Source organism: Pagrus major, chromosome 8, assembly GCF_040436345.1.
Source record: "Pagrus major chromosome 8, Pma_NU_1.0".
NCBI lineage: Eukaryota > Metazoa > Chordata > Actinopteri > Spariformes > Sparidae > Pagrus > Pagrus major.
In genome coordinates, this window is record NC_133222.1 from 30,978,190 (window position 1) to 31,002,552 (window position 24,363).

A 24,363-nucleotide genomic window follows, 5' to 3' on the forward strand; every position below is an offset into this window, starting at 1 on the left:
ACAGTGTAAAGTAGCTTAGTGAGATGACAGCAGGCTCCATATCTCTTCATTGGCTTACACCCGAGATTTTACATTTTTAAATGTTATTTATTAGAGAATGAGACGAGACCAACGGCTTCTCGTCACCAAGAAGCTATTAGCTTAATTGCTAACGTGAGTTAACCAACGCAACAGCTTTTTAATGCAGCTAGCTAGTGAATGGATAGTTGATTGACCTGTGATGGTCTGGAGCGCTTCATACTGACGAAGGAGAGGCTGAGATGGAAGACTGCAATTGGGAGGACTTTACAGAAACACCTGAGCTGCCTCTGGAGGTCAGTTCATGTATTGGTCAGACAAAGATTAAGCTAGCACAGACTTTTTTTCTTGTTTACAGTAACACTCTGCTGCATAGTCATACTGTCACACACGTGGGAGCTGAGAGTGTAGCCACAGTGACCACCATCATTTACTGTATTCAATTCATATGCAGTATGCTGTCACTTGGGTCAATAAAGTGCAATTATGTAGGCCTAGGATGGACTTTTCTCCCAGGATCATAAACTTTAATGTGATCTAATGCTGTTTTTCCATCTCTCACTGTAGATTATAGTTTACATCCTGAGCTTTCTGCACGCTTCAGACAGAAAGGAAGCCTCACTGGTCTGCCGCAGGTGGTACAGTGCCAGTCAGGACCTGCGCTTTCAGGTAATTTGCTTTGCAGCATGCTGTAACTACTGATTGCATTATACATTTGCATAACAAAAGTGCCCCTGGAAGGAAGAGTAAAAGTTAACCCCATGTTCCCCCTCTGTCTTCTCTTTGTGCAGAGGGACGTCACCTTCTGCTTCCCTGCTTCAGCCTCGTCCCTGGAGCTGATCAGGGGTCTGGGCAGAAAGTCACGCTGCAGTCTGATTATAAGTCAGCTCGATGGCTTCAGTCTGTCCAGATCGCTGCTTCTGGAGGTGCAGTGCGCCGTTGTTATTAAAAACACTTCACGGCATGAGTGTGGAAAGAGAGAGAAAGAATAATAAGATGATTAGTAATTACTGGATGACTTTGAGAGAGCTTTTATCGTGATAGATATTCCATGTGGTCATACACTTCTTTGTGAGTTCAGAGAATTCCCCCACCTCGAGGGCTTATAAAAGCTTTTTTGGGGAAAAAAAAAGTTAAAGGAGCCTAAGTCTCATGGACTTTACTCAACTCTGAGTCAGACTGCTACCAGGCAAGACAGGAAGTCTGTGCTCCTGAAAGGAGTTGTTGTATAAGCCAGGAACAAGAAAATTTCAACAAAACTTTTGGGTTTTTTTTTCGTCTCTTATCACGAGTGTTTGCATGGTTGATGTGACTCTTATCGTTTTGATTTTTCATCATACTGACCAGGATGTGGAACAGTCATAATTAGACTTGTCATGGTCCAAAGTTCATTTCACCCTTATCACAAAAAAATGTGTGTTTGGACGTGCAAGCAATGAATTTCCTGTTAAAGCTTTACTGTAAGTCCTCAACCGTTGCCTGTAACGATAAGGAGAGGGATACGTCGTATCTACTAGTGTTTAATCAAACTTTCAGAGATTGATTGTTTTAAGAAATGGACTGATTGCTATGACCAATACACACTGTCCATATGTCATTTTTAATGGCACAGAGAAAGCAGGAAGTGAAGTTACCTGCTCTCTCTCTCTCTCTCTCTGTCCTCCTGTCACCTCCCTCGCCCCAATTACTTCCATATTTGCTTTACTTAACCCGTTTCTTTACCTTCTCTTCCCTCTTCAGGTGGGTCTGTGCTTGGGCCCTAAGTTGAAGAGCTTGGCCCTGCCTGGCAGCAGTATAACAGAGGCCTCTCTGCTGGCCCTCCTGCCTCGCCTCACCTCCCTCCGCAGGCTGGATCTCAGGGGCCTGGACAGCCTCTTCATGTCTGGGGCCTTCCTCTCCAGGGAGGAGCACAGACAGCAGGTATTTATTACTATTATGTAATAATAGTGGAATGGTGGACTGAGGTTGGCCATTGTTTCAATAACACCTCAGCTGACTGTCCTGTCAACATGTCCTGACCACCCAGAAATCATGACTCTAGCATAATTTTTTATGCTTATCTGTATGTGTTTGGACACTGGAGATAAAGTGACAGAATAATAAAAATAAAACCAAAGCAATTTTGGGCAAAGAGTCAAAACACTTTAACTACATATTTGGTCAAAATTGAGTTAAGACCGGTATCAGATTTCTGGCACCTGTTTTACCATATTAGAAAAAAAAAATCCATAGAAATTTTAGTAATTTTTGTGACTGATTGATTGTAAACTACTAAGTAATACTACTAATATTATTTTTAAGCAGTAAATGGACAGACAGAAACTTAGCAAGACAGCTGGTTTATACATGTAATTCTTTTGAACTAGGATAGTGCAGTAACTGTATTGTTTTGTACTTTTTAAAATAAAATAATAATAATCAGTTAAAATTTAATAAGATGAAGGTATTACAACCTTTTTTTTAATCTGTTACAAAGATTATCAGCCAGCCAGCAAACTTAAAACCCTCATTTTCTACTTCTGCTGTAGTTACTGTTCTCTGCTCTCTTTGTAGAACAGTATTAGTTTTTACTTTTGCCTACATATTTACCTGTATAGCTCTACTATAAGCCAGGATTAGCATCTCTGTATATCTGTAGTTCTCTGAGGAAAACAGGGCATTGGCAGTGATTCCACGCAGTAAGTTTTGAGTGTCATCGTCTTTGGAGCTTTATTGTTTTTCCACCTGTAGTAATGGTCCCATTTCAGGTCAAACCCAATCCTCTTGTTACAGGTCAGGTCAGCACTGTGTGGTTTGGAGGAGCTGGACCTCTCCGACCTGCGCTACCTCTCCGACCTCACCTTCAACCGGCTCACGGGCTGTACCCCGTGCCTCCGTCGCCTCTCGCTGGCCGGCTGCCACATCGCTTTCGAGTTCGACCCGTATCGAGGGTGCCCGGTTGGAGCCGTTGAGGATTCGTCAGCATTGCTGTCACTGAGGAACTTGCGGAGGTTGTTAACAGAGCAGAAATCCACCATTGTAGCTCTGGACCTCAGCAGAACCTCCATCACCCCCGAGTCACTCCGCATTGTTGCACAGGTCGGATAACCTTAAGTCACTGCAGCTTCTTTACTGCTTGAAGGAATGATCCTTGATCTTGGTTCCTATTTGGTGGTTTATATAGAATAAGATTTTATTTATGATTTAGAATCTTTTCATGATTTTAGCATGTCCTTTAGTTTCTGTAAAGATAGTTTCAACTGCCTATCTTCATAAGACCTTTTTTTAATTTCTTGATTTTCTCTCTGTTCCAGGTTCAGGGTTTAGTCTTAGACGAACTATGTCTGCACGGCTGTAAGGAGCTGACCGACTACTCAGTGGAAGTTCTGGTGAAGCACCAGCCGAGCCTCAAGAAACTGGACATTAGTGCCTGCACTGAGCTGACCAACAGGTCTGTAGAGGCCGTAGCCCGGGGCCTGAAGACACTGACACACCTCTCCTTGTCCCGTGACTGGAGGATCACTGAAAAAGGTAGAGTGTTATTGTTTTTGAGTGAATTAAAGACTTAAAGATTGAAATTTAAAGAATTGTCAGTGTTGTGTTTACAGCTTGTTGTGCTGCCCCCATGTCGTCAAAGAAATAAATTAACATGGGTTTGATGCTTGTGAAATACTATATATTTCCATTTGACACCCTCTGTGCACATTAACTAGTAACTCTCTTAGTGTTCTACTTCAATTAATGATTTCCTGTCATCCACAGGCCTCGCTGACCTTCTGTCTGTGTCGTCCCTGAGGAGTCTGGATCTGTCTGAGTGTCTGCACATCAGTGGGACAGAGATAGTGAAAGGCTTGACGGGATCCGTAGCTGCCAGAGCACAGCTTGAGACACTCAGCCTTAAGAGCTGCACCTACATTCGGGTCAGATTGTGTTTGTACACTATGTGTGATTATATCTTACTGTGTCTATGTAAAAAATACATGAGAAACCTATCTTCTTCCTCCTCTCTCTTCAGGATCTTGAAGTTTTCTCTCTGACCCAGCTTCTTGGGGATACTCTCCGCGAGCTAGACTTGACATCATGTGTCAACGTGACTGACCTGTCTGTGCGCTCTATCGCCACCTACCTGCACAGGCTGGTGGTTCTGCGGCTCGGCTGGTGTAAAGAAGTCACAGACTGGGGGCTGCTGGGGATGGTGGAAACAAGCAAATGTGACCCTGACAACGAGACGGTGAGAAAGACAGACATTTTGTGGCTGTAAGGAAAGAGGGAATTGCTTTCCTTATACACTGGAATTTACAGTAACTGTAGTTTTAGCAGGATGTGCTAAAGCTGTGCATAAATATACTTATCTCAACAGAGTGACAAGGGTCCCAAGTTCACCCGGACCTTCGGCAACATGGGCTTCTTCAAGCCTCCTCGTTTGCCTTTTGAGGAGCGGCCCAAGCTGGTGACGCAGAACGACCTGCAGCAGTTCAGACAACAGGCTGGAGCTTCACTTTTAGCTCTCAACAGGCTGCAGGAGCTGGACCTGTCTGCCTGCGACAAACTCACTGACAGCAGCATCACACAGGTGGGAGGCTGAGGAGCAGCCAATGTGTGTGTGTTTGTAGTAGAATATATTATATTCTTTTATATTTATATATTTTTATATTTCAAAAAGTCAGTACTGTTTCTCCTGTCCTCAGGTGGTGCGTTACCCGGACCTCCACAGTCTGTCACTCTCCATGCTGCCGGAGATCACCGACGCCAGCTTGGCATCAGTAGCCTGGCACTGCCGCAGCCTCACCAGCTTGGCCCTCAGCCACTGCCCAGGGATCAGTGACCGTGGAGTGGCACAGGCTGTACCGTATCTCCACAGACTGCAGCATCTCTACCTCTCCTGTTGTAATAACATCACTGACAGGTGAGTGTCAAACAGCCCCACGTCGCCTGTATCTGCAGCCCCAGACAAAAAATGAATTCCTAATGTTTTAACCCTCGATCCATCCAGATCTTTGTTCCTCCTGGTGCAACACTGTAAACGTCTGCGAACACTCGACATCTCAAGGTGCAAAAACATCTCCATGACAACTCTGGAGCTCCTTCAATCACAGCTGCCCTTCTTGGAAAATGTCCACTACAAATTCATAGGTGGGGCAGATCATATACTTGCACTCTGACTGACTCCGGCAGGACCTTTTTAATAAGAAAACCTGCTGACCTGCCTTCTCCGTAAGTTGAGCTTTTGCACATCTCAGTAATTTGCACAAAAACTGAAGGAAATGTTGAAATCTATATGTTAACTGTACTGTAAGTGGTTTTAAACAAGTATTGTCCAGGTACAACTTGTATGATACAAAACCACATGGCAGATAAAATTGTATTTAACCACCATATTTAAAGATCATTAACTGTTAAGTCCAAGGGGAGAAATTTGTAGTATTTATGTTCACTTTATGTGATGCATCATCACTGAGGGCACAGATTTAAGTGAGGCATTTAAAGGTGGCACATCTGTGCACAATTGTCTGTTTAAATCAAGAGAAACTCTGAAAACTGCAACATACAGCTGCCAAAGCAAGAAATACATTCACATTATCTCAGTAGGACGAGATGTGAAGGTGTCTACGAGTTGTAGATATCAATGAAACCAGTCAGTGTCTCAGAAAACATTTCCATCACTGAAGGTTGAAAGAAAATGGAGGAAGCTTTCATAAGAAATCATTTTGTTGAGATTAAGTTGATTATTTTTGTAATGCTTTAGTTTTGTTGATTTCTTTTCTATTGCAGAGAAAAGAACGTTAATTCTTAATAGTGTGTTATTATATATTTAATACTTATTAATTACATTTAGTCTACAACTAATGACATTCCAATTTTGTTTTTTTTAAATGCTAAAAGGAGATCAGACTTCAGTTCTCATGTTTGTCCATTTCTGACTTTTTTCTTTCTTATTTTTTTAATGGCAAAATAGGTTTAATATTTTTGTAACAGTTTTGTGCTGCTGAAGTATAAGTAAAGATGTGATATGAAATGAAATAGTGGTTCTCAAATAGTTTTCTCAACAACAACTGTCAGATACCAAAAAAGGTTGGCCGCTGTGTAAAACATAAATTAAACAGAATGTGATAATTTCCCTTTTGACATAAACTAGACTGAAAACATTACAAAGACGATGTATCAGGTAAACAAGTTCATTGGTAACAGATGATAGTATCATGATAGCATTCTGTTATTTCATTTATGTTTTACACCGTGTACCAACTCTTTCTAAATTGGGGGTTGTAGAAACAAATTACTCCGATGCTTAGGTGAATGATGAAGAGAAATTTATTTTGCATGGTCTCTTTCAGAGGTTTTCCTTTTAGAGGATGTCAGCTGCCCCTGACAGAGGCAGAGACTTACAGACTGTAAAAATTAAAAATCAAAGATAAAAGATGTTGATTTTATAAATAAACCAAAGCTTGGCTCTGAGCAAAACACACACACATGCTTGTTTTTTTTTCCTCAGTATAAATCAAACTGTTTATTCATGTGAAGTCCCCCAAAGCACATGACTCAAAGTGAAGGTTATCACAGAGGGTTGCGCATCAGGAATGCACTGCACAGGACAGTGCTGACTGAATAACATAATGTGAAAAAAAACACTCAAACACACTCCGTGATTATGCTGTAGACCTGTGTCAGTTCATACGTAGCTGCTTTGAGTGTCGCCACTACAGTGCTTTGTGAGTGAGAAAGTCGTACACTGTCAGAGCATGTCACTTCTATCATAGTATTATAAAAATGTACCTTGTAGGCAATTGATCAGTTACAAAACAGTTCAGGAAAAGATCATTGATTGCATACTGTATCATACCGATTTCCTGGGATGATTGCTGGTTCGATATAAAACTTGTTACAGGTTTTTTGTCATTATCAAACAGCTAATTATGGCAAAGGTTTACAAGTACCTATTGTTAAAAACCAAAAGAAGAAAGGTAAGTTTGGTACCTAATGCAAAATCAAAGTTGTACGGAGCATCTTATTGTATTGTCTATTTGTTGGAAATGAGCATAACATGTACCACATCTTGAGAAAGCACTCAGTTTTAGTTAATGCCCATTAAAATAAAAGCAACTGAAGGTTCAAAGCATCTGTAACCTCCTCACACATGGGATCATTCCATGTATCGTACATTTTAGATATATTTAGAAATATAAAAAGATTAAAAAACAAAATTAAAGTACCATTGCTTGAGTGGCTGTATTGTATAAGAAATCTTTGTTGTTTTTGGAGCTGTGTTGAAGCTTCCAGACAGCTGAGGAGGAGGAATCACGAAAGGAGATATGAGCAGTGACAATGTGCAGCATTAGTACAGTCAATAGCCATTTGGCAGCAGTGCACACACACACAACCACTATTGTAGTTTAAAGACGTCACTTTCGGCAGGGTTCCTCCTTTTCATCGTTTCACTTGGATGCAGAAGACCGCAGAAGAAGAATCTAATGTCAAGGTTATAAATCTGTATTATAGGAATAAGTGCACGGATGCACAGGTCGTCTCTCACCACACATACGCCTTATTTCACGCACACACACACACACACACACACACACACACACACACACACACACACACACACACACACACACACACACACACACACACATATATATTTACACATTCACACATCCTAGTTGCACTCCAGCTGATGCACATGCTCTACTGCTCAGTCTGACTGAAGTCGTAGCAGAAGTTGTAGTTGCTCGGTGGTTTGGGGACGACCGGCGCGCTGTCGGGGATGGGAACGTTCTCGAGGTCCAGGAGGCGGAGCTTAATCTCCATTGAGAGGAGGATCTCCAGCTCGCTGCGCATGGATTCACTGCTCATCTCTCGGCCCAGGAGGACACTCAGTCCATCTGTCCACAGGCAGAACTAAGACAGAGAGAGAGAGAGGAAGCCTCTAATTAAACTGTTTATACATTGTAATGCACACAGAAAAGAAGAAACTGTGATAATGAGGGGAATGTTCTGTAGATTTTGGGTACAAGTTCAGAGCGAGACTCACATCAGTTCTGGAGGGGGCGATGAAGTTCAGGCTGTACTCTTCTACATCATACATGATGCTAAATGCCAGGTCCAGCACCTCCTGAAGCAAGATAGATAAACACAGTGAGATCTCAACCAATGAGAGGTGAACATGAACAGAATCTGAAAACAAGAAGAGTGTCGTTGACCTTGTTCTGTTTGCCTTTATTCTCCTTCATGTGAGGACAGTCTTTTCCTGTCAGCAAGCCTTTGATATCTGCTACTGGAACTGAGGAACAATCATAAACAGAGACAATTAAGTTTAATTAATTATTAATTGAAATAAATAAGTCAGGGCTCCAACTCATATACATGATCAAGTTTTGTTTGCCTCCTCTAAATACAAGTTGCCAATTACTCCGTTTCGACTCACTCTTCTCTTGAAGTGTTTCGATTGGTGGATTGTCTGTGTCCTCCTCCACGTCACCGTAGTGGAGCATCTTGTGATTGGGTGACAGGCGGCAGTACCACAGTTTATCTGAGAAAATCAGATGATCACAGGGTTTAGGTCGAACAAGACAGGATCTACATTTTTTTCTTAAGGGCGTTATGTATGTGTGTGTGCTGTGTCTCACCCTGTCTGCGTCGGCTGCTGATCTTCCTAAACATTGTTCCTTGACACAGCCGGTTGAGTCTCTGCTGGCGGATCAACTCGAGTAGCTCTGGCTTCAGGCGCTCTTTGAGCTCACTGAGATGACATAATAAAATGCTTCAGAATGCTTCATCACATGGGAGTACCGCTTCTTTTTGTTTTGCAGACACGGTTGCAAACTCAGAAGCAGACAATCAAAATTTCATGGGAAGTCAGATGGGGATTCACAAATGCCAATAAACTCAATCTGCATGGATGACCCCTTAATGTGGCAGCAACACACTGTTACACTCAGTGTTTAGTAACAAACACTGGCAAAATAAAGAACAGTGTAGCTGCTGACCTGTCAGCTGGCTCCATGAGGGTGGAAACTATCCGGAGTCGTCAATAAAGCAGCTGATCAGGCTGCACTACAGACACTGTGTTGCTTTACTTTTTCCACATTTAAAAAAAAAAAACGACTTAACCAACAAGAATCTCAACCCATTAACTCATTTTTCTGGAGGGACATCGAGTCAAAATAGCTGCTCCAAGAACTGAAATGCCTGAAACAATCCACACAATTAAACAAATCCTGAACCCAGTGTGCATCACAAGGGCAATGAAACTGAAATCCATTCTAACTCAATTAAGCAGCTAGCAAACAATTAGTCTCAAGAATGATTTCTTGTCTGAAGAACATTCTTTGAAGTGTCAAGCTTCATAAAAATATTTATTGTAATACTCAGAACGCGACTATATGAGAGGGGCATCTTCTGTCATGCAGCTGAAACAAAGGAATCAAATAAGGCAACAAGAAGGTGCACATTCAAGTGGTAAGCATCCTGCTACTCACAGTACAGGTGGAGCAAGAGTCTCTTCTTGGTGCAGCCGTTCTGTCTGCCGCAGTTTGAGGATCTCGCTGTAGTTGAGAGCATTAACTTTGTTCTTGAAGAGCTCCAGGGAGGTCGGCTTACTGGACAACGTCCTGGTGATCTGCTCTCTCACCACCTGCATCACCTGGGGACGGACACAGAGAGTTTAGTTAAGTTTGGTTGTGTTGATATTTCAGCTGTCCCATGCAGCTCTCCCTTACCAACACTTCCCCTTGTTTCAAAAAAAGCCCTCAGGTTAAATTATCCTTCTGAGGAATGGTCCTCTACTAATAACTTGTACACATCGGAGGTCAACAGCAGAAAGGAATAATGATGAAGGTATGGAGAGCTATACATTTTTTTCCTCTATTTTACTTTTAATTGTATTGGCTTTTAAGTTCAGTTGTGTACATCTGCCAAAGAAACATCAGTTTGTCACAGTCACAGTCATGTTTATGCTTGGCGTCGTCGGAAATTTCAACTGAGAAATTCCAGGAATTACCGCACACTGTCCACTGCACTTGCGATCAACTTTAATGACAACAACATTGTGGTACTCAGACCTTAATCAGGTTATCTAAACTGACAAATTCCAACCCCCAATACTGACCTACAGGAACAGAGTACTGCACTTCCTCTCCTCTACTCTTTCATGACTCCTAAACCACACCCCTTGTCTTTGAGCCATTCATCTATTTTCCCGCCTACTCCTTTTATTAGTTTGAAGTTAAACTCCCTCCTGGGTCACACTGTCCAATCACATAAGCCTATATGTGCCTCCCCTCTTCTCTGACCCACACAGTCATTGATCAGTTCGGTCATTATCAACCCAATTATCTGCTACGTCCACCCAACACCGACCATGCTGAATTAGCACAATCAATGATGGAAAAACTGGGTGGTTATTTTACTGATGGAGTTCATTATTATAAATGGATGAACCTCAGGTAAAAAAATCAAAAACACATTTAACTTCAAAACTAATGTGTGAGCAAGTCCCTCCACATTGAACTGCTGCAGCAATGACTCAGCATTTGCTCCGATTTTGTGTGTGTATGTGTGTATTCTGCATGACCATAAACTGAAGCTAACACTGAGGGACGGGGGGTGACCCTGGCAACCCTAAAACAAGAACTCAGGGCAGTTGTTCAAACAGTGTACTTTCTTCAGTATACGTGCCTCAGCTGTAAAAAGAGGAAAATCTATTTTAAAATCTATAATGCGATGAGACCAAGCCAACTCCAGCACTATACGTCCTGCTCTCGCTGCTCTGACACACACTCTGCTGACCTAGATCATTCCTGTTCACACCCAATTTGACTGATTGTGAGCAATCAGTGACTAAAGTGTAATTTGATCCATTCAGTGCAGCTCTGTCCAGACTTCTCTCTATGACAGCAATTCACATCAAAAGCAGAAATCTTTAGCCCATGACAATCCGATAAAGCTTGTAACCATCGGAGAGGGGTTTTTTAATGTGACCGAATGGTTTACGACCACAGAGAATGGCCGAGTCCATCCATCTGGCAGCCGTGCAAGTGCAGACGGTGAAATCCAGACTGTCATCCTAGATTGTGTGAACATGCAGGGACACAAAACAAGCGACTAGTGTTTCACACTGTCAAGCCCTCTGCGCCAAAATAACCTCACTGTCCAGCAACGTTCACATGACACAAGCCTTGGGCAGCCACTTCACACCGTTATGTCATCTTAACTCTCCTGCCACAATTCATGTCTGTTGATACGCATAACCTTTTTAACAATTTAGCTAAACTGTGGATGACAAATCTGATTTTTGTCTTCACCTGGAACATTTGATATCACCAGCCCGATTAAACTGAATGAATAACAAACTAATTAAGTGAGAAATAATACCAAAGACAACCTTACCTCCATCTTTTTTTCCTTTCAGGCTGACTATTTCAACAAATATTTCAATCCCAACTTCAAATTCCACCCGTCGTCAACGATCAGAGAAAAGCGACGGGGATGATGAGCGGTTAACGTGAGGCAGAGAGAGGCAGAGATCACCTACATGACAGGAGAGGTGCAGGCCTGTGGCTGTTTTGTAAACAGACACCCTGATACTCTCACACACATGCACACCCCCTCCCGTCCAGCCCCTCTGTCATTGAGCTGAACTGGCCAATGGGAGCGATGACTGGCAGCTGTCCCTGTTCCCTGAAACCCTGCAGCATGTGCACATATGCAAAATGTGTGTCCATGTGTGCGTGTGGAGGATGACCGTTATCACAGCGGGTCTACAGAGCTACGCAAATCCATTCACATGATTTGATGGACAGAGAGTGTGTTTGTGCAAAAACACTTCCAATTAATTCTCTTGGTAACGAAACCTAAATTTGTGATATCAAATATACCAACACCTCTCTTTTTCTCTGGTTTCTCCCCCACTCCAGCCCTCTCATTCTCTCCCTCTCATAATGTTTCCAGGAGTTTTAGGTTCCCTCTGTTGTTGTGTAATTACTGCTCATGCCCCTGAGCGCTTTGTTTTCCTCATTTCCTTCTCCCTATGTTTCTGCCGCCCACCACGCTTCTCTTTGTCCACCTAATGCCTCTTTGTCCTTGCCCCAAAGCACCCTGGGTAGGGGGCCGCAGGCAGACACAAAGGCCGGACTGCTGGCCTGGCGCTCAGGACACTGGCCCGATGCTGAAAGGTCGAAAGGTCACTGAGTTTTATGACTATCAGGAGAGCACTTTGTTGATGTGTGATATTGAAATGCGGCTCAGGACAAAGCTTGACCGCTCTTCTTTTCAGGACTGCAGATTCTCAATATTTCTCCCAGACAAGAGCCCGCTTCTGAAGGCTTGGCTCAACTTACTACCATAGTTTACACACTACATTGTGGCTGTAAGGTCACTGTGTGTTCCTAAATGCAGGGTAAACTATCTGTGGGGGTTGGGGATGTGTAGCATAAGAATGATCCTATATAAAGTCACTATAGTACAAACTTAAACAAGTCCATCATAAAACTCTTTTAATTTCATTTAAACTCTGTGTCTGGAGGAGATGGCCTTCAGTTCAAATTTAATTTGTTAGGCCTTCATTGTCCACATAACATAACTGAGATGAGAGAAATCACTCAGAGCTTTTGAGGTTTGTTTTATGATTCATGATGCTACTGTGCAAGATAATAAGGGATTTATGAACAGAATGTGGTAATTGCTGCTTTGCTTTCATGCATTTAATAAGCAAAACAGTGGGTAGATAAAAGGAAGTGACCAATTTCAACATCATTTCATCATTTATATAAGTGTAATTGTGGTTGGGCCTTTCCAGCTTAACGGAAAATGACCACAATTGAGCCCTTAAGTACTTAATAGAAAGCACACGGTTGCTATGTCACTGTATTTGTTTGCAAGATTTGCAGTAAACAGGACCCTTCTGGCCATGGTAGGCTTGGATCTGAAATACCCTGTGTCATCTTTTTACCCACACAGCGACAATCGGTGTGCCATTATTCATGCTAGACCAGCAGTCAAAAGTTATTTGTCTGTGCAGCAACTGTGAAATCTGCAGATTATACAAAATTCCCTTTGCAAAGCTGTAATATTTCCCATCTCTGTGGGAAGACCTCAATGCAACTGTCACCATAGCACAAGAAAAAAAAAATCACAGCTGGCTTGTTGGCAATAAAATTTGTACATCCAAGAAATTAAACTTTGTCCTTCAGCCTTAGACTTTTCTTACAGCATCTTTGAGGAAACACCATTACTGTTTAAGTGTATGTCCCTGGATTACAATGACCTAATTTATGCAACACGGCTTGCATCACAGACAAACTGTGTTGTCTGCTTTTAACTTAGTCAGTTAGCTTAGCTGAGCAGAGAGACTGGAAACAGGGCAAGGAGCCTAGCCTGGCTCTCTCCAAAGGTATCAGAGCTGCTGGCTCAATGTGCGTATTTTCCATACAGAAATAAGAGTGGTATAAATCTTCTCATCAAACTCTCAGCAAGAAACTGAATGAACACATTTCCCAAAAGGTTTAACTATCCCTTTAAAGTGAAAGAAATTTGAAGATTGGAGTTGGCCTGCCTCATCAAAATTCTCTTGTATGATCCAACAGTTGTCGCTAGGCCTTTAAAGATAGCGATGCTATGCTATTGTACCTTGTCAAAGTCCTCCTGTGTGGCTCTCATCTCCTTCCAGGTCTTGTTGAGCAGCTGAATGCAGACACAGAAAAGCTCCTCCATCAGCCGATCCTGACTGAAGAAGATGGGGTGGTAGTCAGATCCCGTTTCTGAGGCTGTTAACAGAGGAAGTGATGGAAAAGATGGAGGACAAAAGCAGCATGACACAACATTAGTTGTTTTAGAGTTAGTTTGACCAAGACAAAGTTATGGCACTTGGTGGGTTGGAGTTGAACTTACGAGGCTCTCCAATACGAAGGATTTCACAAAGGATGAGTGTGAGTTGGATGCTGCTCCTTGCAAATGGACACTCATGTTTGTCTTCCCTACTGCTGTTCTCCAGGACAAACTGGGGGAGGGCAACAATTTTAGACTGAACAGTAAACACTCCAAATTAAACTTTAATTAGTCATAAGGTGAAGCATGGGTCACAGAGCTCTCACAAACATAATAAACATGACATTATGTAACCTCACGGTTAACAGTGGTTTTAAGATGTTTTATTGCGCCACTAATATAAATTTAAATGGAGAACTTATCAAATTGTCAAATGAACAGCAAATAAATCATGCTCACCCTACTGTAGGCGTCAGGATAGCGTGCTGCAAAATAAAACATGGTGTCCAAAGCTAAAAGACCAGGAGGCGTTCGCACCAAGTCCTGACCAGGGTTACTGTTGTTCTGAAAGGAAATAATCAAAGACAAAATGAATCACTGTAATGTGTAGCTAAAAAATAATACAGCAAGGAGTACTGATAATAATGCTAAACAGAAAAAATGTGAAATAACCTATGAGTCAGTCACTTACAGAGAAGCCTAACTTCTTGAACTCTTTGGCGCACAGCGAGCGCCGTCTCTCGTGGCTCAGGCTGTTCTCGCTTTCTGTCTCAAACGCTGCCTGACGCAAACCATGGAGGATGTCTCTCTGCTCCTGGAGTGACAGAGGGAAGAAGCAGATCAAAGATGGATGTTTACTACAGAGATGGATGTTGATCTTTGAGTGTTTTCAATATTTCAAGCTGCTATTTGTTTTTAACCTAACAGACAATTAATCAGGATATTTAACTCATTCTTTCAGCCATGCACATACTCCTAATCAAGTGTATCTGGTCATTTCCACTAAGAATGTTTGTTTTTTTTGTCTATGATTAACTGGCAGATTTTTTTTTTCCCGGGCAAATCTGTTAATCTTTCAAAGGTCAATTGAGGACTGGTGATGAATGCTAAGGGGTGTGTGTGCAGGGTTAAGAAATTAAAGTATTAAATATCTAAATTTTTATAAAACCGTGTGTGTGTGGGTGTAACAGTCCGATAAATGAGTTTGACTTGTTATGTTGTAGCTCACCTGGTTGTAACAGTCCAGAGGCGTCCTCATGCGAGGCTCCAGGTGATTCAAGGTAACGGACTGTAGGACGTAGAGGTAGTGGGCCATCTCGTCCTGGACTGAACCAGAACTGTGGATGATATTCTGCAACAAAATGCATGGTTTTTGTGAATAGGCCAGACAGAGTGCTGGCTTATCTACATTCCTCTGCAACAATGTGGTCTTCTGGCGCCATATAATCACTGAGATATGAATGTAAAAAGTAAAAAAGAAGATAATTTACTTTATAAATGTACTGACGGAGATTCTTCTTATTCAGGAACGCAAACATGTCCTGGAAAAGAGAAGACAAGAGAACAAAATGCGTAAAGGTAAGCTGTGTCACTGAGGTGCAATGACATGAGTGTAACATGGGGTGGCGATATAGTGTCAGTAACTGATTAGTGGGCGGGAGGAGAGTTAGTGTGTGAGACTTTGACCTCTGTGACGAAACCATCACTTGCTGGTACATGCATCACTAACCCCACCTCGTTTTGTTCGGGACCAATTTGCTGATAAGAAGGGTGGATTTGTTGACCTACTGTAAAAGTGAGGAAGTGTGTGTGAGAGTAACAAAGAGAGTCTGAGAGAAAGGCGACAGAGCGCTGAATGAAGGAACTGTGTCCGTACAATGAGAGAGGAGCAGGAACAGAGCAGAGGGAGAGAAAGCCTCGACTGTCTGAGCTGACCAGACAGAAAGAGATAGATGGGTCATTTCCAGCTATAAGAAGTGGCTCTGACTCACAATGATGGCCTGCTCATGCAAATAACCACCCTCCAGCCCAAGTCAGCTCGGGATATTAAATCTTCACATCAGTGCAAGAATGCACCACAGTAAAGAGCTAAGATCATTGAAGATGTAAAACATCCGCAAATTTAAGTATAAAAGTATGCACTGATTTCCAGCTGCAGGGCGCCTCTGTCTTGAAGTCACAGACATTCAGGAAGGCCCTGAAACAAGCTAAATCCCTTCTTGTCTGCATGCTTTGAAGTTTGAATAGCTACGACAAGAGGAAGTTGATGAAAAGTGCGTTGGAAAGTGAGAAACAGATTGCAGCAGCACCTGTCTGTCTGAGTCCCCGGCTGTTTGTAGTAGTGCCATAAGTAGGGCCATGGCTTTGGTCTGTATCTGCTGGTTCGTCCTGAAAGAGGTCAGAGAGGCAAGTGTGAGACAAACACACAAAAGTTAAAGGGTTTCAATTCTCCAATCAATACAGTACGTCTAACTGTGAAATCTTAGTGTGATAAATAGCAGAGACAGTCAGCTCTAGTGTTTTACATATTTAAAAACTTCCTGTTACAGTGACTTTGTTGATACTCATCACACTCAAAGAGGTGTCAATGTGTCAGAGTTTGTTTTCTCTTTTACTTTCACTGATTAGTGATGATCTTGGTTAATTAAACTTATGTCAAAAAAAGAGAGAATTTACTTTGAAAAGGTGCAAATGTTTCTAAAAATGAATGATTGCCGTCATTCCACATCTTTCTGTCACTTACACCTGGAGGTGAGCGATGAGCCTCTCCATTGTCACTTCCTGCTTGACCTGCAGGAAGAGGCTGTGGCTGCTCAGTACCATGCTCTCCAGGATGTCCAAGGACACCTGCTGTATTGAGGCATCGGTCGGCTTGGCGTTGACGAAGCTGGCAATCTGAGAGGAGAGGAAGAAGGTAGGAATAGTAAGAGAGAATGTGGCTAGGGTGAGTAAAAAATATAAAATGACAGAGAGAGAGCGGCAGACACAGCACCTTCTTGATAAAGACAGACGAGAGGTTCTCCCAGGAAACTATCCCATGATCCATCAGTTCCATGAAGGCCGTCAGTGTGTGGGTCATGATCACATTACTCCTGAATGACACACAACGAAACATTTATTTTGCATATTTGCACCCACATACACACATGCACTGACAAACAGCATTCAAAAGGACTGCTTGTGTAGAGCCCCTTCAGTCATTCAGCTACTGGTTTTAAGAGTAAATATTTATACAAATGGACTCAGAACATTTCCATGTTGTGACACAGCACTCAGGATTAAGCTCACTGTGCTACATGCTACAGTGATGTTTGTCAGTGTTATCTATGATCATGGAAACAGATAGTAATAAATGAACTAAGAGTCTCTGACTTTAACTTCTGCAGAAGATCGCTTAATATTTGTGTCTCTCGATACAAAATTCTATGCAGTCAGCTTAGCAGGATCTGCTGCTACATGTATGAGATCCAATCCATCCCACAGCACCACTGATATCTATCTGAGGAACAGGATTCCACCTCAGGGAAGGAAACCATGCAAGCACTGACACACACAGCGAGTACTAACTCATTAGAGTCCTCCACTATCTTGACCAATAAGAGGTGTCCGTCTCGGCTGATGAACTCCTGAGCAAAGGTCACGTCTGTGGAAACGCTGGCCAGTTCCTTCAGCGAGTCGCATCGCACGCCCGCGTCTGAGCTCTGGATGCCCTTGAACAAGTCGTCTGCACACCGGCCCTGCGTTCACCAGCATTGATGAAACACACAAAAACAAACACATATGCTCAAACACACCATACTCAACAGTTTTCTCCCTTTTTTCATTGTTCATATATTGCTGCTCTTCTTGAAACTTAGCTTCTTGTAGTTTGCAGTGACAGATGAGTGCTGACTTATTCTACTGACTGTGAATGCAGCTGATTGTGTGAATTTGCTTCATGCAGAATATAAAAGAAAGAGTGACAGAGTGAGAAACAGAGGGCGGCAGGAATGTGAGAAGAGGGAGGTGAGAGAGCAGTGTGGCAGGAGGATGCAGACTTACCGGTGCCTTGGTCAGACGCAGAATGCAGCCGTTCTTTATGTCCAGACGATTCTACAACGCACAAACAAATGGACACACACACAAACACAGAGGTGTTTAAAAACTGTTGAAATCTAAAACACACGTATAATGTAACGTATACCGTTACATTTGTTCAGGAAGTAACACTGACAAAAATAAGTTGGCAACACAAACCTATACAAAGACCTATACGCACACAGACACATAAACAGCACAGTAGCTCACAGACAACCTTACACTTTGATAAATATAGTCACCTATAAACTGCCAAAAAAGCTCTGGCTAGTAGTTAGGCCTGTCACTCTACTTGCTGTCAGTAAAAGAAAAAGCAGAAGGGTGTGATAAAATACATATTTAAATGCTGAGTCAATTTTTTTGTGTCAAATTTTTCTCCAGAGCGATAACAAGCTCTGCAGCTTCTGGCCAAGTACAGCTTTTTTCTAAAGAGAAGACGCCCTGAACTCTCCTTTCAGGGCAAGAGCAAAATGTTTTTTTGCTCTTACAAGGGATGAGGGGAGTGATGGGAGTTGACAGCCAAAACTCAACCTGCTGACACTGCATTGCTTCTAATATAAGTGCATTTGTCCTACTCCAGCCTTGTGTCTATTTAACAGGGACAATACAGACAAACCTTACATACAACAGATGAAGTGTATCTAGCTTGTAGCTGATGTAATTTTTATCACATGTAGGGCTGAACACAAAAATAGATTTAGGATAAAAAAACAAAAGAAACAGAGCAAACAAAACAGAATGTGTGCATATTAATATTGATACATGTGTCAGTGCATGTCTGTATTGTAGATCTATATTGTGCACATAGCTGTTGGCTCCAAAATGTTCAAATTTTACCAGCCACAAACTAGATTACCATTGTTTTTCTAGCTGACAAGTGAAGCAAATCTACCAACCACTTGCATATTTTACCAGCATCTGGTGAGTGGCTGGTGCTAATTTTGAACAATGAGTGTGTGTGCATGAGCATATACATGTACGTGACCACTGGATGCATTTAAAAACGATTCTGTTGTGGTTAAGCTGCACATCTAGTCACCAGAATTGCAATATTTGGTGTCTTTGCTGCCCCAGATAGCTCCCACATTTGTACTCTTGTCCACTTTGACAAAGACAGAGGCAAACGTGTTAGACTGGCATGCAACTCACAGATAAGTTTAGAAACTCCAAGTCTGACAAAGCAAAGAAGCTTACTTGAACTTTATGTATATGTGAATTCAGTATTTATCGTGCTGACCTGAATAAATAAGACAGTGTTGGCATCTCATTGTATTGGAAAATAAAAAAAATACAGGGATCTGTCTGGACTCAGGTAACTGTTGAAAACAGGAAATGAAGCATCATTACGCTGCATGCATTCAAGCCAAGCGTTCCTAAGACTCATCAAGAGGTTGCTCTTAAACTGAAACATCTGCGTTTAACTACACTCACTTTAAAGTCTGAATGTTATCATGCAGAAAGTAAATGCCTGCTGTGTGTTTCAAGCTCTAAACAGCAGCACACGTATGGTTGTCTCACTGCAGTTAAATAAATAAAGCATATTTCTTTGTATCTATCGGATGGCATTGTAATGGATTCTGCAGCCCTGTCTCCAGCCCAAAGAGGGGGAGGGCCTTCAGTAGCAACCTTTTCAAAAGGTCACTTGACACCAGCTGAGCGTAGTTCCAGCTGCTTTTCTCTTTTTCTTTTTTCCATGTCTTTTGCTTCTTCAGCCTGTCTCACTCAATTTTGAACAGCATTAATGACATTGTGTTACCTGGGTTTCATCTTAAGACAAGTAACTGTATGTACTTTTGGATTCTAGGGAAAAACCTGACAAAAGCTGACAGTGGTAACAAAGTGCTGACAGCGTTATGAATCACTGCTTCACTGCTGTGTTCTTAAATCTTACAGAGATTTACAACATTCTCGTCGTAAATGTAGAAGCATCAGAAAGAGATGACTCACGTCTGTTGCTCAATGTCTTCAAGATGTGCTCAGACGTTTACCAGACAGATTTCCTGGTGTAGATAAATATTTGTATTGATTTGTGCATAAGATGTGACTCACAGATTCAGTGATGTACGTCCGCACTCCATCAGCATACTGAAGAGCGTAGTTCTCAGGACCTGGGAGATTCCAGCTGCAGACACACACGGTAATAGGAACAGTTAATGATAATGATGTCAAACATTACAAAAAGAGACGCAGCAAAACAAATCTGATCCATTATCATCAACTTACCCATCACACACCTCCTTTATTACAGCAGACAGAGGCTTTTTCTGCACAGACAGCAAAAAGGCATGTAGTCAGTCAACTACATTCACACATCATAAATAACACACACCTGCTGCATACATGTGGGTCATAACAACAGGATTTAGCAGAATCTACTACTAAGTATTTTCTCTGTCGGGAGCTGAGGCATGCTTCAGTAATAACATGCTGTTATGGGATCACGATACCGCAGCTATTCTCTCTGGCTGCAAACCTTGTTTGCTGAGGAGAGGAAATCCTAGAGCTCCCCAACTCTTTCTGAACAATGTTACCCTCACTACCCAGATCCCTCTTTGTACGTAAATAAAAGCCAGACTACTTCCATGTCTGACTCTCAGCTATCCTGCTATTAGTGGTCAGCCCGGCGGTCAACCAATCAAAATGTCTTCGGGTTCTGTGGTAGACCCAGTGGCTGCTCTGTTATTAGTGGCAGCCAAGAAGGTCGACCAATCGGATGAGTTTAGTGGAGAAGGCTGGGACAGGATTGGTTGTGATCTAAAATAAATGGGAATTCTCATCCAAATCAACACTCCTGGAGGCTCAATTGTTGAGCGACTCCAAAAAAGAGTCATGAAAATTGTTGGTTAAGGTACCAGGGCTTGAAAAAGTGTGAAACTGGGATCTGTTTTCATTCCAGTTTCAGTTCTGCAGTTTCAGTCCAACTGTGAAATTACCAGGCAGTCTAGCACGTACCAGTAAACCCACTCCCTCAGTTCAAACCTTCTCAAGTGATGTACAATGTGTGACTGTCAGAAACACACCCCTGCTGCCTGGGATACAGTTTAAACTTCTGTCTAGTTTCTTGCGCAAAGTACAAGTTCCCCAAAGTTTCTCAGAAAGACTTGGAAAACTTCCCAACAATCACATTTAGAAAAAGATGAAGAAATAAAGCCATTGGGTGTGTATGGAAACCTTAAGTGTCCAAACAAATAATCATAAGAATAAATTGTGTAATATATATATAAATGAGTCAATAATTTGTAAAATGACTGAAGATATTAAATAAAATGAAGATTGCTTATGCTACCTACCTAACCAGCTAAGTAGCTAGGCTGGCTTGTGAGCTTCAGTTATTACTGTTTTCAAGGTGTTAGCAGTGTGAGCCGGCTCTGAGTAACGGAGCAAAATGCTGGTGAGGTGACTCTGAACTACTCGCTGCCATTAACACTGTCTCTTCACTGATGCCAAGTAATAAGCCAAGCTCACCCTGCTAGCTAGTTGTCCAGTTGTTTTAAGTTTCTGTTTCTGAGTCTGAGTCTCTTGTTGATTCAGAATTATTTTGACGTTAGCAGAAGCTAATTGGCTAAATCTGGTAGCAGGGGTGGCGCTTGCTTAAGAGGCAGAGGGCAGTTGATTGGCTGAAAGGTGAGGGCCTGTTGACGACACCACTGTCATGAAAAGTTAAGAAAAAAGATGAGAAATAAATAAAAGCTAATATCAAAATAAGAATGATTAAATAACAATTTATAACAAAGAATTGAGATTAAATAATTTCCTAACTTAATTTCCTAAATCATTTCACATAATATCATTTTATTTTATACATTTTACCCAATGTATTCATATTTATTTTATAATAACTTATATTGCTCAATATTGGCTCCATAGGTCATGATAAGAAGATGTTGAAAGGCTGACCTGTTCTGCTATAAGACCTGTTCTGACCTGTTCATCAAACTACAAGCCAATGGCTTTACAAGCATTTAATATTGTGGCAGCAACATTGTAGGGCTAGTTTAAATATCACGTGCCACAGCAGTTGTGTCAAACCACAATGGTAAGGAAGTGATGACAGTTGACTTCTGTAGGTACACACCCCACCCTGTCACCCAAAGGCTTTATAGCACCATCATAATTCATCTTCCAGTTTACAGTGGAATGACAACTATCTCAGCTTTTGAAATGTAACATTTGTGTTGATGTTCACTGTATCAACATGTCAGCAGCATCTTGAGCAGATGGTCGAATTTCAGTAAGTGTATGTCTAAAACTGTCAAAGCCTGCTCAATGTAAACAGAATCTGTCTGCAAAATCAGATTGTCTGCAATCTAAAAAATAATCACACAGCCAGAGTAATCACTTTAATCGTGTGATTCTCGGCTTGATGTCTTAATTGTCCTCTCAGACCTAACTATATCTCCACCAATTGGTCACAGCATTAAAAGGATGAGCAGGTGTTGTGAAAAATATTGATTACTTTGTCACAATGCAATGTTCTGCTGGGAAACCTTGGGTCCTGGCATTCATTTGGATGCCACTTTGACACCCCCTCATGGCTGGAACAAGTCAGATGCGCCGCTAACGCCCTGGTGCCAGACAGGACGGGATCCCACCAGAGGTCTTGTGCCCATGCCTCTGTGGGTAAGAGCCAAATGTGATCTATGGTGTGGCCTCTGTGGATCAGAATTGTTCCTGCACATCCCACAGTTGCACTGTCAGATTGGGATCTGTAAATCTGAAGACCAGGTCAACGCTTTTAGCAGTGTCCTACTGGGGGCCACTGCCAGAGGGGAGTGCCCCCACCATGAGGGGGTTTAGTCGGTTTGCAATAGTGTTTGGGTGGGTGGTGCATGTCATGTGACATCCACATGGATGCCAGGACCCAAGGTTTACGAGCATAACATTGCATTATAACAAGATGATTAATTTTAATCACTTAGCCTGTTAGTCTTTCAATGTTGTGGTGTGATAGGTGTAAATCATGCTGAAATTCAGGCTTGTAAGCAACATGACAACAACAGCAACAGGGCTCCAGAGTGTAGAAAAATATATTTTATTTTGTTGTGGATGGGTAAAACTTATTTGTGTGTTGTGGCCCGTAGCACTGCTGTAGATTATTTGTCTGTCTTGCCTCGGAGAGCTTTCGAACCATACATACAACTCCTAAGCTCACGTTTATGTCCTGGCAGAACTAACATCAGACTCAAAGCAGCATAATCAACATCTCTTAAAAGGTTAGGGTTATGGTCTTTAGGTTTACCAATGTCCGCAAATGAAGCAGCTGAGAGGAAGTGCTGCCTGAAAAGGCTCAACTAAGAGCAAGAAATTCCCATGGTGGTTTGCTGTCAGAGCAGCTAGCTTGATCTAAGTCTGAGAACAGGCAGGCACCAGAGCCTATACTGTATACTATACCGTATGTATGTGTGTGTGTGTGTGTGTGTGTGTGTGTGTGTGTGTGTGTGTGTGTGTGTGTGTGTGTGTGTGTGTGTGTGTGTGTGTGTGTGTGCGCATTACTTGGTCCAGTTGTATGAGCTGGGGGTAGGCCCCAGGCATCTGGATGGCTATCTTCACTATGTCCTTTTGTTGTGGCATGTTGGCACCTCTTGACTCCACCACTCTGTAGCTGATGATAACAAAAGAGATGAAAGGGTAAAAAAAAAAAAGTGGAACATCACATTACAGTAGTATGTCCCTTCACCAAAATGTCATGACATTTACTAGCTGGAACCCGAAAAAAAAAAAAAAAAAGACTTCATTGTGTACCCTAGACAAGACAAAAAAGTATGGGCTCTAAACTGACGACAGACACAATGTTGATCATAAATCTGCACAAATGTGGTCTAGTCTTGACTGAACAATCATTCTGTTCAGTTCAAAGACTGTCAAATCTTTGCAGTGACAGGCGATCTGGCCGGAGATAATTTCGCAATCTACTTAATCACAATCACGATCCACAATCTAAATTGCTTTTCATTCCTAAATTTTGACATGCCCTGTAGACTATAGCTAGACTTGAAAGAGCCGATGCATTCCTCTATCTGCACTGTTAAAACAACATTGCATTAGGGATCATTCTTGTTTGGCACATGCTCCTCATCCATGTTGCTGACTATAACTCATGTTGCATAATTTACTATACATCACATAAGGAAAAGCCACATGAAGTAATTTGTCCAATCATTCAGCATAGCCATCTATTTGGCTACATTCATTGGTTTGTTCATGTAGGACCGATCTGTTAGTCAATGAGGTCATGTAAAGTTTGGAAACAGAAGTAAGAGGACATGAAATACAACAAGCTTTAAAATTCATTCATTCATTCATTCATTGATATGTAGGTTTAGGTGAGATTGTGGACGCTTTTCAAGATCAATCATGATCTAAAATCTGAGCTGTGCTGCTGTGTCAAGCTGGAAAAGTTCATAAAACTGAGAGCTGTCTCTGTCGTTTCATGAATGACTCATGTCTGTCAACTATCATTTTCAATATGAAGCTGTAGAACAGTGTTCCTCTTTCACTGGATATTTATGGATCACTCAGTAAAGA

At 41.9% G+C, this 24,363-nt stretch overlaps 2 protein-coding genes across 3 annotated transcripts in view; one reads left to right on the plus strand and one right to left on the minus strand.

Annotated features, from left to right (window-relative positions):
• Positions 1-6,463, plus strand: fbxl9 (F-box and leucine rich repeat protein). Its single transcript, XM_073471925.1, has 11 exons — positions 1-314; positions 586-687; positions 810-944; positions 1,759-1,938; positions 2,791-3,096; positions 3,312-3,528; positions 3,760-3,917; positions 4,013-4,228; positions 4,358-4,570; positions 4,686-4,903; positions 4,991-6,463. Exons 1-11 carry the CDS (start codon positions 261-263, stop codon positions 5,157-5,159), a joined length of 1,968 nt encoding a protein of 655 aa, XP_073328026.1. The 5' UTR covers positions 1-260; the 3' UTR covers positions 5,160-6,463.
• elmo3 (engulfment and cell motility 3) overlaps positions 6,292-24,363 on the minus strand; it is a 23,134-nt gene continuing 5,062 nt past the window's right edge. The window contains exons 2-21 of one of the 2 annotated variants that reach the window (XM_073471922.1): positions 23,332-23,440; positions 20,062-20,102; positions 19,888-19,960; positions 17,803-17,853; positions 17,329-17,498; positions 16,754-16,853; positions 16,505-16,656; positions 16,071-16,149; positions 15,252-15,302; positions 14,990-15,112; positions 14,453-14,575; positions 14,221-14,325; positions 13,885-13,993; positions 13,624-13,760; positions 9,477-9,640; positions 8,625-8,737; positions 8,423-8,527; positions 8,199-8,278; positions 8,030-8,110; positions 6,292-7,896 (exon numbers count right to left, since the gene is read on the minus strand). In XM_073471922.1, the coding sequence (XP_073328023.1) occupies positions 7,684-7,896; positions 8,030-8,110; positions 8,199-8,278; positions 8,423-8,527; positions 8,625-8,737; positions 9,477-9,640; positions 13,624-13,760; positions 13,885-13,993; positions 14,221-14,325; positions 14,453-14,575; positions 14,990-15,112; positions 15,252-15,302; positions 16,071-16,149; positions 16,505-16,656; positions 16,754-16,853; positions 17,329-17,498; positions 17,803-17,853; positions 19,888-19,960; positions 20,062-20,102; positions 23,332-23,409 (2,148 nt within the window). In that variant the 5' untranslated portion in view covers positions 23,410-23,440 and the 3' untranslated portion in view covers positions 6,292-7,683. The remainder of the gene's footprint in view (positions 7,897-8,029; positions 8,111-8,198; positions 8,279-8,422; positions 8,528-8,624; positions 8,738-9,476; positions 9,641-13,623; positions 13,761-13,884; positions 13,994-14,220; positions 14,326-14,452; positions 14,576-14,989; positions 15,113-15,251; positions 15,303-16,070; positions 16,150-16,504; positions 16,657-16,753; positions 16,854-17,328; positions 17,499-17,802; positions 17,854-19,887; positions 19,961-20,061; positions 20,103-23,331; positions 23,441-24,363) is intronic. The other variant, XM_073471923.1, reaches the window with a different exon arrangement.

Bases quoted from the DNA above. Each gene is read 5' to 3' on its own strand.
- fbxl9 (XM_073471925.1), top strand. From the start codon at position 261: ATGGAAGACTGCAATTGGGAGGACTTTACAGAAACACCTGAGCTGCCT. The intron at 4,571-4,685 runs GTGGGAGGCTGA...TCCTGTCCTCAG, and splicing joins CTGACAGCAGCATCACACAG to GTGGTGCGTTACCCGGACCT. The intron at 4,904-4,990 runs GTGAGTGTCAAA...CGATCCATCCAG, and splicing joins TGTAATAACATCACTGACAG to ATCTTTGTTCCTCCTGGTGC.